We start from the raw sequence: 16,840 nt of genomic DNA on the forward strand, positions 1-16,840 counted from the left end.
AGGTGTAACTCCCATAAATAAAAGCTAATTGAGATCCTCAATAATTTAGGATAATGTAAAGAGTTCCAGAGGCCGGCGCCGCGGCTCACTAGGCTAATCCTCCGCCTAGCGGCGCCGGCACACCGGGTTCTAGTCCCGGTCGGGGCGCCGGATTCTGTCCCGGTTGCCCCTCTTCCAGGCCAGCTCTCTGCTGTGGCCAGGGAGTGCAGTGGAGGATGGCCCAGGTGCTTGGGTCCTGCACCCCATGGGAGACCAGGAAAAGCACCTGGCTCCTGGCTCCTGCCATCGGATCAGCGCAGTGCGCCGGCCACAGCGCGCCGGCCGCAGCGGCCATTGGAGGGTAAATCAACGGCAAAGGAAGACCTTTCTCTCTGTCTCTCTCTCTCACTGTCCACTCTGCCTGCAAAAAAAAAAAAAAAAAAAGAGTTCCAGAGACAAAAGTTTGATGGTCACTATCCTGGAAAGACAGAGCAACACTGGGGCTGGCACTGTGGTGTAGTGGGTAAAGCCGCCATCTGCAGTGCCGGCATCCCATATGGGCACCAGTTTGAGTCCTGGCTGCTCCTCTTCTGATCCAGCTCTCTGTTTTTTGGCCTGAGGAAGCAGTATAAGGTGGCCCAAGTGCTTGGACCCCTGCACCCACGCATGAGACCTGGAAGAAGCTACTGGTTCCTGGCTTCAGATCGGCACAGCTCCAGCCGTTACAGCCATCCGGGGAATGAACCAGCAGATGGAAGACCTCTCTCTCTCTCTGCCTCTCTTTCTCTCTGTGTAACTCTTTCAAATAAAATAAATAAATCTTAAAAAAAATTAAAAAAAAAAAAAAAAAAAAGAGCTGCACTGTGGCATAGTGAGTTAAGCTGCCGCTTCAATTCCAAGCTGTTCCACTTCTGATCCAGCTCCCTGCTAATGAGCCTGGGAAAGCAGTGGAAAATGGCCCAAGTGCTTGGGGTCCTCCTGCACCCAAGCAGGAAACCTGGAAGAAGGTCCTGGCTCCAGTCTGGCCCAGCCCTGGCCATTGCAGCAGATGGAAGATCTCTCTCTCTCTCTCTCTCTCTCTCTCTCTCTTCCTTTCTCTCTGTAAAGGGAGGGGAGAGAAGGGGAGGGAAACAAAGGGGTCAGTCTTCCCTTCCTAAAGCCATTGCTATGGTAAATTCAGAGCAGGAGAGTTGAGGGCAGAAATGGGAGTACTTTTAGAGCCAAAAATTGATGATTTAAGGAGAAAACTCTGAGATAACAAAAGGTAAGGCTCTTATAATGAAAAAGCAAACCCAAAGAGTAGACTTGAGCCTGCACTGCCTTTTTTCTTCATCATTACCATAGTAAATGGTCTGTAGCAGCATCATGTATAAGTATGAATAGAAACTGAAAAATATGAAGTATCTAAGACCTCTCTCTGCCTCTTCTCTCTCTGTGTAACTCTTTCAAACAAATAAATAAATCTTTAAATAAATCTAAAAAAAAAAAAAAAGAATGCTAGGGAGATCATATTAACAACAATAAGGGTTAGGTCCACAGATACGATAGGAGGTGAGACTAGAAATGAGAGTAGAGGTCATATTGAGAATAACCCTGAAAGAGTAATAGGCTAAAGCAACTAAACTAAACCAGACAGTAAGAAAGCTATTTAAAGATTCTTCAAACAAGTAGTAACAAAATCAGTTTTATAAATGCCAAAAGTTTTAAAAATATCTATTATAAAATGTGAAACATTTGAATACCCATAAAGAAAACTGATTATATGACTGAACATTCTAAAAACATGAAAAAAGAAAAACTCACCATGCTGCTTCTGCTTTGGGTTATACATTTTCCACCACCGAAAAATGATAAATCCATCTTGAATTCTAAGCATAATAAATTTAAAAAAAATGAGAAGTTAACAATTTATTTAGGTCAGTTTTTTAAGATTGATTTATTTGAAAGGAAGAGAGAGAAAGACTTACACATACACATGTACACACACACACATACATACACACAGAGAGAGTCAGAAATAGCAATCTGCATCCATTGATTCACTCTCTAAACAGCCACAAGAGTCAGGTCTGGGCCAGGCCGAACCCAGGGCAAAAAACTCTCACACACAGGTGGCAGTGGTCCAGACATTTTGGCCGTCTTCCATGCTTTTCAGGCCCATTAGTAGGGACCTGGATCATAAGCAGCGCAGCCAATATGAGACACTACCATCCCCAAGTGGCAACTTCACCTACTGCAGCACACCACCAGTTCCCTCAGGTCATTAATTAGTTATCATCTTGGGCAGGCAACTGATAACAAATAAGAAAACTAAGAATATTCTCTATCAAACTCAAATATACATCTTTTGAAGAATTAAGAGTTATAAGGTATAACATTTCATAATTTTGTAGTTAAAAAAATAAAGATTTTGCATAGCTCTAAATTAAATTACTAGATTTTTTAAATACAAATAAAAATGGTAAAACATGAAGTTTTAGAATATTAGATTTTCCTAATTAGGTAAAAATGTAATGCTAGATTAAATTTAAAAGAAAATGAAGAGCTAACATATTTTTTCCTTTTTAAATGATTTTTTAAAAGTACAAGAATGATATAAACAAGAGTTTAAATCTTGAAAGGGGGATGTTATAACACTAAGAGTAACTTTTTAAAGTTATTCCTTCATTTCTTAAATTATGTTTCATCTCACACTCCAAAAGATGCATTTACAGATCCTTTTTTATGTTTTACTTTTGATTAGGAAGCATTTTAGACTGCTATAGAAGTTGTCAAAGTTTTAAGTGGACTGTGAGTGTTGTCAACCTTGGAACCTCTCAACTAATTCAAAACTTTCCAATTCTAAGCTACAAATTTTAAGAAAACAGGGGCTGGCCAGCGCCGTGGCTCACTTGGCTAATCCTCCCCCGGCACCCCAGGTTCTAGTCCCGAATGGGGTGCCGGTTCTGTCCCGGTTTCCCCTCTTCCAGTCCAGCTCTCTGCTGTGGCCCGGGAAGGCAGTGGGGGATGGCCCAAGTGCTTGGACCCTGCACCCGCATGGAAGACCAGGAGAAGCACCTGGCTCCTGGCTTCGGATCGGCGCAATGCGCCAGCTGCAGCGCACCAGCCGTAGTGGCCATTTGGGGGTAAACCAATGGAAGGAAGACCTTTCTCCCTGTCTCTCTCTCTTTCACTGTCTAACTCTGCCTGTCAAAAAAAATTTTTAAAAATTAAAAAAAGAAAAAAAAAAGAAAACAGGGCCCGGCGCTGTGGTGTAGCAGGTAAAGCTGCCACCTAGAGTGCTAGTATCCTATATGGGCACCAGTTTGAGACCCAGCTGCTCCATGTCTGATCCAGCTCTCTGGTATGGCCTGGGAAAGCAGTGGAAGATGGCCCACATCCTTGGGCCCCTGCACCCACATGAGAGACCAGGAGGAGGCTCCTGGCTTCGGTTCAGGGAGGAGGCTCCTGGCTCCTGGCTTCGGTTCAGTGCAGCTCCAGCAGTTCAGGCCATATGGGGAGTGAACCAGCGGATGGAAGACCTCTCTCTCTCTGCCTCTCCTTCTCTCTCTGTGTGTAACTGTGAATTTTAAGTAAAATAAATAAATCTTTAAAAATAAATAAATAAATACATTTAAGAAAACCAGAAAAAAAAGTAGTCTTTTCTTCAAGGCTACAGAACAGAGAACACTTCAAACATACTGTCATTTTCTGTGGTGATCAGATTGATTTCCTTCTTAAAAGATGAAAGTTCCTACCAAGTTCTAAATAATTCTATAAATTTATTATCTCAAAGTGCTAATGGTTGGGGCCAGGCCGGCACTGTGGCACAGTAGGTTAATGCCCTGGCCTGAAGCGCCAGCATCCCATATGGGCGCTGGTTCAAGACCTGGCTGTTCCATTTCCCATACAGCTTTCTGCTATGGCCTGGGAAAGCAGTGGAGGATGGCCCAAGTCCTTGGGCCCTTGCACCCACGTGGGAGACCTGGAAGAAGCTCCTGGCTCCTGGCTTCAGATCAGCGTAGCTCTGGTCATTGCGGCCAATTGGGGAGTGAACCACCAGATGGAAGACCTCTCTCTCTCTCTCTCTCTCTCTGCCTCTCCTCTCTCTCTGTAACTCTGACTTTCAAATAAAGAAATAAATCTTTAAAAAAAAAAAAAAAAAAAAAAGCTAAGGTTGAGAGCTAAAAGCATCCCTGAATCTTGTTTTATATAACAAATGACCACCATAAAATCTATCGACAGTAATTGTGAGATAATTTAATGGTTCAATTTTTCATCCAGAAATGAGATTATTCATTTCTATAAACTATGATAAACTTTTTGCTAACCTAAACCTTAGATAAATTAACCTACAGATAAAAACATTTTAAAAATCAGTTTACCAAGTTTGAGTTGCTAAAGAAAAAATATTTTTGACTTATAGTTTTATTTGAAGAAGTTTTAATATAAATAAAATATAATCAGAACATTGTTTCAAGCTTAAGATGGATCTTTTTTTACTTTCTATTTTGTTACCTAATAGACATGTCTTCTGTAATATAATAGATTTCACGAACCATGACTTTTCCAGAAAGAACTGAGAAAGAGAAGGAACCTGTTATAGGAGAAAAACAAAAAATAGTAATTAATATAATTGTTTTAACAGGTAAGAGCCCATCAATCTTAAAACAATCTTCACATGTAATTTATTCAATAATTAAATAACCTCTTCCTATTCCCTTCTTGATATTCTTATAATCTTACAAATTTTCCAATATCCTTCCGCTAATGTACAAAAAATGCCACTCATACCATTATGGTCTGAACTACTAAAGAACCCATGAGGGTATTTGCTTAAGTAGCTCCTTAATATGAATAGTTTTGTTTTGTTTTGTTTTGTTTTGTTTTGTTTTGTTTTTTTGACAGAGTGGATAGTGAGAGAGAGAGAGACAGAGAGAAAGGTCTTCCTTTTGCCATTGGTTCACCCTCCAATGGCCGCCACAGCTGGCGTGCTACGGCCGGCGTACCGCGCTGATCCAAAGGCAGGAGCCAGGTACTTATCCTGGTCTCCCATGGGGTGCAGGGCCCAAGCACTTGGGCCATCCTCCACTGCCTTCCCAGGCCACAGCAGAGAGCTGGCCTGGAAGAGGGGCAACAGGGAAAGAATCCGGCGCCCCAACCAGGACTAGAACCTGGAGTGATGGTGCCGCAGGCGGAGGATTAGCCTAGTGAGCCGCAGCGCCGATGAATAGTTCTTTTAATTACGCATTCCCTTTAAGTAAACCCAAAGCACTAATTTGGGTCACTACAGTAACCACTCACTGCCTCAAATTAATGGAAGACTAATTGTGTTTTGGGGTGTGTGTGTGTGTGTGTGTGTGTGTTTGCGAGAGACAGAGAGCTCCCATCTACTGGTTCGTTCTCCAAATGTTTGCAACAGCCAAGCCAGGAAGCCAATCCAGGTTCTAGCACAAACCCTTGTCAGGGGCCCAACTATTTAAGCTACCTCTGGGCTGCCTCCCCAACATATACATTAGAAATTAGAAATGGGAACAGAGCCACAACTTGAGCCAAGACACTGTGACATGGGATATGAACATTTCAAATGACCTGTTCCTACTTAAATCTGAGATAAGTAGACAACTATAAGGAACATGAGAATGGCTCTATCCCGTCAATCCCACACTCCATTTTCCCAATGGTTTATGAATTTCCAAAACACATAACTTCCTAATACACTCTCCAACCTGCAAACTTCCCACTTAAAAGGTAGTCAGAAATTAAATTAATAAAGCAGGCCACAAAATAAAATATACAATATGATTCCAACTAACTTAATAGATTTTTAAAGTATTGGGTCCCTTTATTTAAAAAGTAGTGAAAACTATATCAAGCATTAAAAATTTTCTTTGGACAGCAGAATATTTGGACTTTTCTATTTCCACATGTCATGTATGTTTAAATCTTTCAAGTTACTTTATAAGCAAAATAAAAGTCAAATTCACTATAAAAACCCTTAAAGAAATAAAAACATGGTAAAAGACATAACTAATTGGTATTTCATCTCTAGTCATGGAGTACAGTGTGAGAGAAATTCCAGTTGCATTATTTTTTTTTGGTTGCTTTTTTTTTAATTTTCAATTATCTTTATATACAGAAGATCAATTTAGCACATATTAAGTAAAGATTTCAACAGTTTGCACCCACATAGAAACACAAAGTGTAAAATACTATTTGAGTACTAGTTGTAGCATTAATTAAACACCTAAGAGTAATTGTGTATTAATTACAGAGTTCAACCAATAGTTTTAAGTAAAACATAAAAAATACTAAAAGGGTAAAGTATTAAGTTCTTTTTATTTTCTTTTTCCTTTTTTTTTGTTTGTTATATAGTTATTTTTTTTATTTAATAAATGTGAATTTACAAAGTGCAACTTTTGTATTGTTGTGGCTTCCCCCCCACCCCGCAACCTCCCTCCCTCCCGTGGCCCTCCCCTCTCCCATCCCGCCCTTCATCGAGTTTCATTTTCAATTACCTTCATATACTGAAGATCGACTTAGTATATACTAAGCAAGGATTTCAACAGGCTGCACTCACACAACCGCACAAGGTATAGGGTATTGTTCGACTAGTAGTGTTGTTTTTAAGTTTCATAGTAGAACACATTAAGGACAGAGATCCTACGTGGGGAGCATGTACCCAGTGACTCCCGTTGTTGATTTAACAATTGGCACTCTTATTTATGACGTCAGCAATCACCTGAGACTCTTGCTATGAGCTGTCTAGGCTATGGGAGCCCCTTGAGTTCACTGACTCTGAACTTGTTTAGTCAAGGCCATATCACAGTGGAGGTTCCTTCCTCCCTTCAGAGAAAGGCGCCTCTCTCCTAGATGACCTGTTCCTTCTGCCAGGGTCTTGTTCACCAGGATCTTTCATTTAGATTGTTTTTTGCCACCGTGTAATTGCTTTCCATGCCTGTGAGACTCTCATGGACCTTTTAGCCAGATCCGAATGTCCCAAGGGTTTATTCTGAGGCAGGAGTGCTGCCATTCTATGAATCTGCTGTGTGTCCTGTTTCCCCCACAGGATCATTCTCTCCCTTTTAATTCTATCCTTTATTAGTTCCAGTTGCATTATTTTAACCTTCATGAAACAAAGGTAAATTTCCAAATCTACTATTTATAAACATATATATTTATAATTTACACCTTAAGATTATGAGGAAGAAAAAAATTCAGTATCACTTAAACTTACCAATATGGATATAGCCATGCTTGTATAATCTGTTAAGAACTAGTGTTAAAATAAGGCCAACATTCCGAGAATTGTAATATGTGAGGTAAATAATCCATCCACAGGACAAAATGGTAGCTGTTGAAATAAAAAGAAAATCAGAAATGATAGGACTTACTTCCACATGGTAATTTGTCCTCTTACAATTTAATATTTAGAATTTTAAAACCAGAGGTTGATTCTACTTTATTCAACTTTCTTCATATTCACTTATTAGCTAGAAAAATCAGAGATTCCAATTAGATCAATTATAGCAATGCTTCAAGTACAACTGACTTCATTTATTTTTGCTTCCTTTTGCACTGCTTTGCTTCACAATTTTAGTTATTGAACTTACATAAAAATTTTCTAATAGAAAGCTCCTATCTCTGAATATTCTGAAAAACATCCGCTTTCATTAGACAAAAAGTTCATATACAAGTTCATTCTCAAGCTAGTCCTAAATAGCCTACTTGAAAAGAAAGGACTATGATTTTTCAAATCAGAGAAAAGTAATTTTTTTAATCAGCAATCTCTACTTTAAGAAATTAATGGAAAAAGAAATGAGAATTTTAGTCTAAAGCCATGTTAAATTGTTAAGACAATAATTTACCTTTGAAAAATGCCACTGAACATGCTATAGTAAATGTTATTCTAAATTTGACTATCTTTTCATGAAAAGTTTAATCACCTACAAAATTTATATTCCCAAGAAATCTAACCCATGAACATGCAAAAGACAAAATGCAAAGAGTAGTTTTGGGAATAAATTTTCTTTTATTTAAAATATAACTATTTGGGCCAGTGTTGTAGCATAGCTGGTAAAGCTACCACCTGTGATGTCAGCATCCCATATGGGCAATCGTCATGTCCCAGCTGCTCCATTTATGATCAAATGGCTTGGAAAAAGCAGCAGAAGATGGCCCAAGTGTTTGAGCCCCTGAAACCCACCTGGGAGAACCCAATGAAGCTCCTGGCTCTTGGCTTTGGCTTGGCCCAGCACTGGCCATTTCAGCTATCAGGGGAAATGAACCAGCAGATGGAAGACCTCTCTCTCTCCCTGTCTCTCTCTCTCTGACTTTCAAAAATAAATAAATAAATCTTTAAAAGGATAACTATTTTCTAAATTGTGAGAAAGTAAAGCAACAACATACGTAACTTTATAGCAATATCACATCGAAAGCTTTTTAAAAATACTATGTAATATAGATAATACAAAGCAGTTACTTTGAGTCAAAATAAAATACAGTATATCTCAGGGTAGTTTAGATTGAAGGGGACTGCTTTTATGTAGTAAATGATTTGCTCATGAAATTATTCTAGAAAACTTTTGAAAAGTTATTTTGATGACATACTACTGTGTTCTCATTTAAAGTGATTTTGTATACATTTGTACTATAAAATATCTGCGTCAGCAGCAGACTATCATGGATCCTTTAGAAAAGCAAGAGGCGTCAGTTGAGAAGCATGTTTTTAATACTAAATAAAGTAAGAATTATGGTCTTTTCACCATATCATGCCCTCCACCTTCACCATCTTCAGTAACATAAAGCTATTAGTAAAACAGAGAAATTAAACATTTGCTTAATGTTTTTCTGCTTGTTGTCATTGTGGTCTTTTCTTTAAAAGCATTATATTGAACAGAAAAAAGTCACAAAATTCTAGAGAACAGGAAAAGGAACACATTGGATATAAAGAATTCTGCCCTTAATTAAACTAAATAGCAAGCTTCAATGCTGCTTTTATGAAGTCGTATTTCATACTAATATTTAGCATTTCATTTTGCTTTCCTTACTGATAATTTACAATAATTTGCTTTTGCTAAAGATACAGAACTCAAAGTTTAACTGTTAACCAAGCCTGCTTATCAATCATGAAGCATTATAATTCCTTCTAAATATACTTTACCTCCACCCAGATCCCTACCCCATATCCCATGGTGCAATGGAAGAAGCAAAAGCATTCCCTCCAAGAATACTATCTGTGTAACTACTGCAAGGTATTTAATCTACACAGGTCTCAAATGCCCAACATGTTCAAAGGAAAAGAATAAAACCTACCTTTACAAGGCTACTCTGAGCATTAAGTGAGACAACATATGCAAAACGTCCAGAGTATTTGGCACATAGATGATCAACAAATATCATTACCTACCCTAATTTTCCTATTTTTCTCTAAATTTCTAACTCCTATGCCAAGATTCAAATCAGGGGCTGGCACCGTGGCTCACTTGGTTAATCCTCCGCCTGCAGTGCCAGCATCCCATATGGGCACCGGGTTCTAGTCCCAGCTGCTCCTCTTCCAGTCCAGCTCTCTGCTGTGGCCCGGGAGGGCAGTAGAGGATGGCCTAAGTGCTTGGGCCCTGCACCCGCATGGGAGACCAGGAAGAGGCACCTGGCTCCTGGCTTTGGATGGACGTAGCGCTGGCCTTGGCGGCCATTTGGGGAGTGAACCAACGGAAGGAAGACCTTTCTCTCTCTTTCTCTCTCTCTCACTGTCTATAACTCTACCTGTCAAATAAAAAAAAAAAGTTTAAAAAAAAAAAAGATTCAACTCAAACACTATTATTTCATAAAATCTTTGTGAACAGTAACAACCTTCAGTAGTCTCACCCTTTTCTGGTATTATTTTTCTATTTCTCACTTTCATTCATTCATATTCTCTCTCCTCATCCAAACCTCATTAAATTCTAAAGTTCTGAACTATTTGTAAATTCCAGAAAACTTCTAGAACATTATAGAAAAAAAAAAGTTAATAAAAGAGGGGCTGGCACTGTAGTATATGGGAAAACCCGCTGCCTACAGAGCCAGCATCCTATATGGGTGCTGGTTTGAATCCCAGCTGTTCCACTTTCGATCCAGCTCCCTGCTATGGCGTGGGAAAACAGTAGAAGATGGCCCAAGTTGTTGGACCCCTGCATCCACATGGGAGACGCAGAGGAAGCTCCTGGCTCCTGGCTTCGGGTCGGCCCAGCTCCAGCCATTGCAGCTATTTGGGGAGTGAACCAGCAGATGGAAGATCTCTCTCTCTCTCTCTCTCTCTCTCTCTGCCTCTCTTTCAAATAAATAAGTAAATCTTAAAAAAAAAAAAAAAAAAAAAAAAAAAAAAAAAAAAGTTAATAGAAGAGTCCACTGCTAGGCCGGCACCACAGCTCACTAGGCTAATCCTCCGCCTTGCGGCACTGGCACACCGGGTTCTAGTCCAGATCAGGGCGCCGGATTCTGTCCCGGTTGCCCCTCTTCCAGGCCAGCTCTCTGCTGTGGCCAGGGAGTGCAGTGGAGGATGGCCCAAGTCCTTGGGCCCTGCACCCCATGGGAGACCAGGAGAAGTACCTGGCTCCTGCCATTGGATCAGCGTGGTGCGCCGGCCACAGCGCGCCGGCCATAGCGGCCATTGGAGGGTGAACCAACGGCAAAGGAAGACCTTTCTCTCTGTCTCTCTCCCTTACTGTCCACTCTGCCTGTCAAAAAAAAAAAAAAAAAAAAAAAAAAGAGTCCACTGCCAGGTATAAAAAGAAGGAAGAGATTAAAATTAGACACATGTAATGTATTTACTATAAAATTATACTTACTATGAGGATTTATTACTTCTATAATCAAACAAAAAGATGTAAGTGTGTTATGTGTATTGGAACAGGAGGTAGGAAAGGTGACCTGAAACAGTAAAAATAATTTTCTTGGAAGCTCCCCTAAATCAAATAAGGAGACAGGCCAAAGAAAAAGGAAAGAGCATTCCAGAGTAGTTCCCAGAGAAAATATTCAAGAAATATAGAGAAAAATCTTTCCTCAAGAGAAATAAATGGTATTGTAAGCATTCCATCTCAATGACTGCTTAAAATATGACAGTTGTTAATCCATCTGTAATATACAATCAAGTATAGGGAAACATATACTACTTACCAACAAGGAGCCAAACAACATTGGAATTGTGCTCTGTAAGAAAATCTTCTAATTGAGTGATACTAGGGACAAAGCTGTCATTCTTCCTTTGATCCATTACAGAAATTTTTCCAAAAAGGCATCTAAGGAATAAGAGACCAAAGGTTAAATTTAGAATCACAGATTTACAAAATTACAACAGCAGCCATATAAGGGAGAAAGAAAGTTCATTGAATCACTTTGCTTCCTTCATGGATGAAATAAAAAGTTTAGAGGCTGGAGTCTGGCACAACAGTTAAGACGATTCTTGGGATGCCTGCCTCCCATAGCTGAGTGCCTGGGGTTTACTCCTGGCTCTGCATTCATTCCAGCTTCCTGCTGATCTGCACCCTGGGAAGCAGTAGGTGATGGTTCAAATAGTTAGGCCACTGCCACCCATGTGTTTCAGCCTGGCCCAGCATCAGGTGTTGTGGGCTTTGGGGGAGGATATAAACAGATAGAGTATCTCTCTCTCTCTATGCATGTGTGTCTGCCTTTCAATAAATAAAATAAAAATTTATATAAATGGTATATATACATATATGGAAAAACAAAACATCTAGAACTCCATCTAAAACATAAGACAAAACTCGTAACACCCTGATTTCATCATTCAAAACATGACGTAAGACCGAGGTTCAGTTACTATATTCTGGCTCAAAATAAGAGGAGCATGATTATTCATCTCAAACTACCTATCTCAACAGTAGGAAGGGAATAGTAATTATCTACATTAAACATTAAACAAATTTACCCACTCTTGTTCCAAAAGCTGCCATTTAATAATATTGTATTTGCATATTAAGTTAGCTAAAACCCTCTTAACATCCATCACCTTTGTGTATTTCTAATTATTCCATAAGGAAACAATCTTCCTCGATCAGATTCACTCTGAGTACCCTGGAACGTAAACAGATCTTCTGATATCAGGTACTTGGGATAAATGACAATATACTATCAAATTGTGACCAGACATGTGGCAAATGTGTATACACATTTCTGTGTACACATATGTGTGTGTAGAATCAATGTAAATATTTAGATGTAGCAAGAATGAATAAAAAGGTATAGAAGTTCTTATTTTGTGATCCAAGAAACAAGAAAAAAATTGCTCTGATAATAAAGTTAGTAACATGACTAACCCAAACAACCAATAACAAAATATCTTAAAATAAAGTAGAAAAAAGGGGGTGAAAAAAGTGAGACTAATCATACAGTGTTACATAATTTATAATCCTTTAAGATCAAAAAGTATAGGTGATTCTTACAAAAAACTATAAAAATCAAATTTCTTCTAGACTCAAGAAAGTTTTGAGGATAACACTACAGTTAATTGACTTGTCTACTTTCTAAATACGTTTTTCTCTTATATTTAAAGATCCTAAAACAAGCTTAAAAATTAGATGAGGCAACACTATCAGACACCATTTATAATATATTAAAATGCTTCAAATTTTCACATGGTTAAAATCTTAGTATAATTTATGGAAGTGTATTAAACACCTAAAAAAACCAGAAGCTTACTGAAAGGTTTATTTTTAATAGTGATATGAAAACATAAAGGTGGCTGGCACTGCAGCTCAATAGGCTAATCCTCCACCTGCGGCGCCAGCACACCAGGTTCTAGTCCCGGTCGGGGCGCCGGATTCTGTCCCGGTCGCTCCTCTTCCTGTCCAGCTCTCTGCTGTGGCCCAGGAGTACAGTGGAGGATGGCCCAAGTCCATGGGCCCTGCACCCACATGGGAGACCAGGAGAAGCACCTGGCTCCTGGCTTCAGATTAGCGCAGTGCGCTGGCCACGGCGGCCATTGGAGGGTGAACCAACGGCAAAGGAAGACCTTTCTCTCTGTCTCTCTCTCTCACTGTCCACTCTGCCTGTCAAAAAAAAAAAAAAAAAAAAAAAAAAAAAAACATAAAGGCAAAGAGCTAGAGAAAAGTAAGAAAATGTTCTATTTTTCCACAATGCTTTTTTCCTATAGCTTAGGAAGAGAAAAATATTTTCACATTCTTCAAAACTTTAAAAAATCTGTCAACCAACATCTTAAAATTTGGAGACTAACTTTAGAACATGGCTTTCTCTTTCTTTTTCAGTTTTTTAAACAAAAAAAAAAACTAAAAGACTTTGAAAAGACTTAAATGGAAACCAAATATTCACATAAAACATAGTGGTTTATAAAATGCCATATTTCATTCTTTTTACACTCGTCTAGCCAGCATACCACTGAGGATTAAAGGTCCACCCAGTGACTCCTAAGGGATGTTTAATGAAGGATGTGTCCTGACATTCAGGTATCTACATAAAAGGGAATCAGAGCAGGCGCCGCAGCTCAATAGGCTAATCCTCCACCTGCGGCGCCGGCACACCGGGTTCTAGTCCAGATCAGGGCGCTGGATTCTGTCCCGGTTGCCCCTCTTCCAGGCCAGCTCTCTGCTGTGGCCAGGGAGTGCAGTGGAGGATGGCCCAAGTCCTTGGGCCCTGCACCCCATGGGAGACCAGGAGAAGTACCTGGCTCCTGCCATTGGATCAGCGTGGTGCGCCGGCCACAGCGCGCTGGCCGCGGCGGCCATTGGAGGGTGAACCAACGGCAAAAGGAAGACCTTTCTCTCTGTCTCTCTCTCTCACTGTCCACTCTGCCTGTCAAAAAATAAAAATAAAAAAAATAAAAAAAAAGGAATTGGTTTCTAATCAAATCCAAAGGGAAAATGATCTATACACTAAAAGGACACAAAGTCCTCACCCAAAATCATACCGCTCACCAATGTCAACAACTCACAACTGAAGATATTGTAGAAAGAGGGCATTAGTGAGCTTGCAAAAACTGAAAAATCAACAGATAAAGGCCCAGTACTTTATAAGAATTTATTTTAAGCAAGTACAGAAATAAAGATTAAGAGTTAATAAATGCCCTCAAGTAGGAAGTGGGTAATCTGATACAAAAGAAGCATCAAGTAATACTAGACACAGAGAACCCAGATATGAAAATCCACACATATTTTCTTCACAATATATATCTCTTCAGAATTTCTTGAACACTCTTTGCTGCAAAGATTTCAGAATTAATACATCAAACAAACTTATCTTTTGAGTTTTCATGAAATTTTTTTTTTAATTTTGATTTTTGTTTTAATATAGACAGTGAGAGAGAGAGACAGAGAGAAAGGTCTTCCTTCCATTGGTTAACCCCCCAAATGGGCACTATGGCCTGCGTGCTGCGCCAATCCGAAGCCAGGAGCCAGGTGCCTCTTCCGGGTCTCCCATGCGGCTGCAGGAGCTCAAGCACTTGGGCCATCCTCTACTGCCCTCCCGGGCCACAGCAGAGAGCTGGACTGGAAGAGGAGCAGCTGGGACTAGAACCCGGCGCCCACACGGGATGCCAGTGCTGCAGGCTCAGGATTAACCAAATGAGCCATGGCGCCGGTCCCATGAAGTTTTTTAAAGATTGATTGATTGACTGATTTGAAAGGCAAAATGACAAAGAGAGGGAGAGACAAGAGTTTTCATCTGTCAGTTCACCCTCCAAATGACCCCAAAAGAAGGGCTGAGCCAAGCTGAGCCAGAACTCCATAGGGAGTGGGTGGCAGACACTCAAGTACTTGAACCATCATCTGCTGCTTCCCAGGCAAACTAGCAAGAATGCTTGATCAGAAATGAAGCAGGGGCTGGCACTTTGGCGTAGCAGGTAAAGCTGCCATCTTGCAGTGCAGGCATCCCATGTGGGCGCCAGTTCAAGTCTCGGATGCTCCACTTCCAATCCAGCTCCCTGCTGATGGCCTGTGAAAGCAGGAGAAGATGGCCCAGGACCTTGGGCCCCTGGACCCACGTGGGAGACCTAAGAAACTCCTGGTTCCTGGCTTTGGATCAGCACAGCTCCACCGTTGAGGCCATTTGGGAAGTGAACCATTGGATAGAAGACCCCCCACCCCACCGCCTCTCCTTCTCTCTGTGTAACTGTGACTTTCAAATAAATAAATAAAATTTAAAAAAAGAAATGAAGCAGCCAGTACTCGAACCAGCACTTTGATAAGGGATGCCAGCATCCCAAGCAGCAATTTGATCTGCTGTGTCACAACACGTCCCCATTTTGCATGAACTGTTTTAAGTAACCTCATACAACTTTTTATGTGTTAAAAAATATTTTTAAAACACTGACTGCCAAAAAAATGAGAAAACAAAATTTCACTTCTAAAAACCATTTCTACCAAGAAGAACCAGATCCCCTTGAAGAAATGGCTGGTTCTAAAAGTAAGGCAGAGAAAGTAAAGACAAGTCTTTGATGAGGATGTCAAAAAGACACAGAGGTCAGCTTTAAGAGACTCTCATTGGCAAAATCTGGAGCAATTTAAGCATAAAAATAAATGATAGCAATGAATTACAATCTACTTGACAAAAAAGAATCCAAGAAATTAAAAATTAATTAAATTTTGATGAGCTACGAGATATTCATATTATCACAAAGTCCCGCCAAAACATTTATTAATAACAAAGGGGAAAAGAGAAACTTTGACAAAATCCAGAGTTAACTAAGTGATCAACAGAAACACCATGAGTAATATGAAAAATCATAACTGGGTATTTCTTTTTTTTTAAGATTTATTTTATTTATTTGAAAGACAGAGTTACAGAGAGAGAGAGAGACAGAGAGGGAGGTCTTCCATCCGTTGGTTCACTCCCCAATTTGCCACTACAGCAGGAGCTGGGTCGATTCGAAGCCAGGAGCCAGGCGCTTCCTCCCAGTCTCCCACATGGGTGCAGGGGCCGAAGGATTTGGGCCATCTTCCACTGCTTTCCCAGGCCATGGCAGAGAGCTAGATCAGAGGAAGAGCAGCCGGGACTAGAACCGGTGCCCACATGGGATGCCGACGTTTCAGGTCAGGGCTTTAACCAGCTGCACTACAGTGCCGGCTCTAAGGATATTTCTTAATAAAAGAACACAGTCTCACTCACGTGATACTCCTACAAAAGATACATATACCTTGACTTTAATCTAGCTTCTCTCCACTGAAAGATCATGATCAATACAGATTGTTTTACTAACAATACCAATGACAGCACCTTGAACACAGCTACTAATTAAAACATTATTTATTGTTATTTTTATCTATTAAGTAAGTAACAACTGATCTACATGTTATGAGACATTTTTCTCATTCTCCCTTAAATCCATAGTACTCATTTCAAAACTGCTACCTAGTATTAGAAAACAACCTGTGGCAACTATGATTTTAGGGATATATAAACAAAAGCATGGAAACACTATATAATTTAACCAAACAGAAAAACTAGATTCTTTCAAAATTTCCTAACTTAATACCACCGCTTTGACCATCATTTTAAGAAATACCTTTCAAATAAAGATTGTTCAAAATGAACTACCCATTAAATCTTAAAATAATATATCCAAACTGCTTTCTTTCTTTCTCACTGGCATAAAGGAAATACAACTATCTAACATCTAATATTTATATCAAAAAACTTCTAGAAGCAGGATTCCAACTATTCATTTGTCCCTTCAAAAATGGAGGCCATCAGCCTTGCAATCATTTGAGTAGTAGAACCAGCAGAGGGAGGATTTCAATTTCAATTATTCTCTCTCTCTCTTCCTCCCTCCCTCTTTCTAATTCTCTCTTTCAAATGAATAACTGTTTCTGAAAAAATGGAGTCCATCCTACAAATCATTATGAAAAACAAATAATCTGATAGTAAAATATAT

At 39.7% G+C, this 16,840-nt stretch overlaps 1 protein-coding gene across 16 annotated transcripts in view; it reads right to left on the reverse strand.

Moving 5' to 3' along the window:
• The window catches only part of BLTP1 (bridge-like lipid transfer protein family member 1), a 244,321-nt gene that overhangs the window by 211,932 nt on the left and 15,549 nt on the right, over positions 1–16,840 (reverse strand). For all 16 annotated transcript variants that reach the window (XM_070047638.2, XM_070047636.2, XM_008267930.5 and 13 more), the window contains exons 3-6: positions 11,113–11,234; positions 7,196–7,312; positions 4,477–4,555; positions 1,783–1,847 (exon numbers count right to left, since the gene is read on the reverse strand). In XM_070047638.2, coding sequence (XP_069903739.2) covers positions 1,783–1,847; positions 4,477–4,555; positions 7,196–7,312; positions 11,113–11,209 — 358 coding nt within the window. In that variant the 5' untranslated portion in view covers positions 11,210–11,234. The remainder of the gene's footprint in view (positions 1–1,782; positions 1,848–4,476; positions 4,556–7,195; positions 7,313–11,112; positions 11,235–16,840) is intronic.

This window comes from Oryctolagus cuniculus, chromosome 8, assembly GCF_051225735.1.
Source record: "Oryctolagus cuniculus isolate XC-2025 breed Fujian yellow rabbit chromosome 8, ASM5122573v1, whole genome shotgun sequence".
NCBI lineage: Eukaryota > Metazoa > Chordata > Mammalia > Lagomorpha > Leporidae > Oryctolagus > Oryctolagus cuniculus.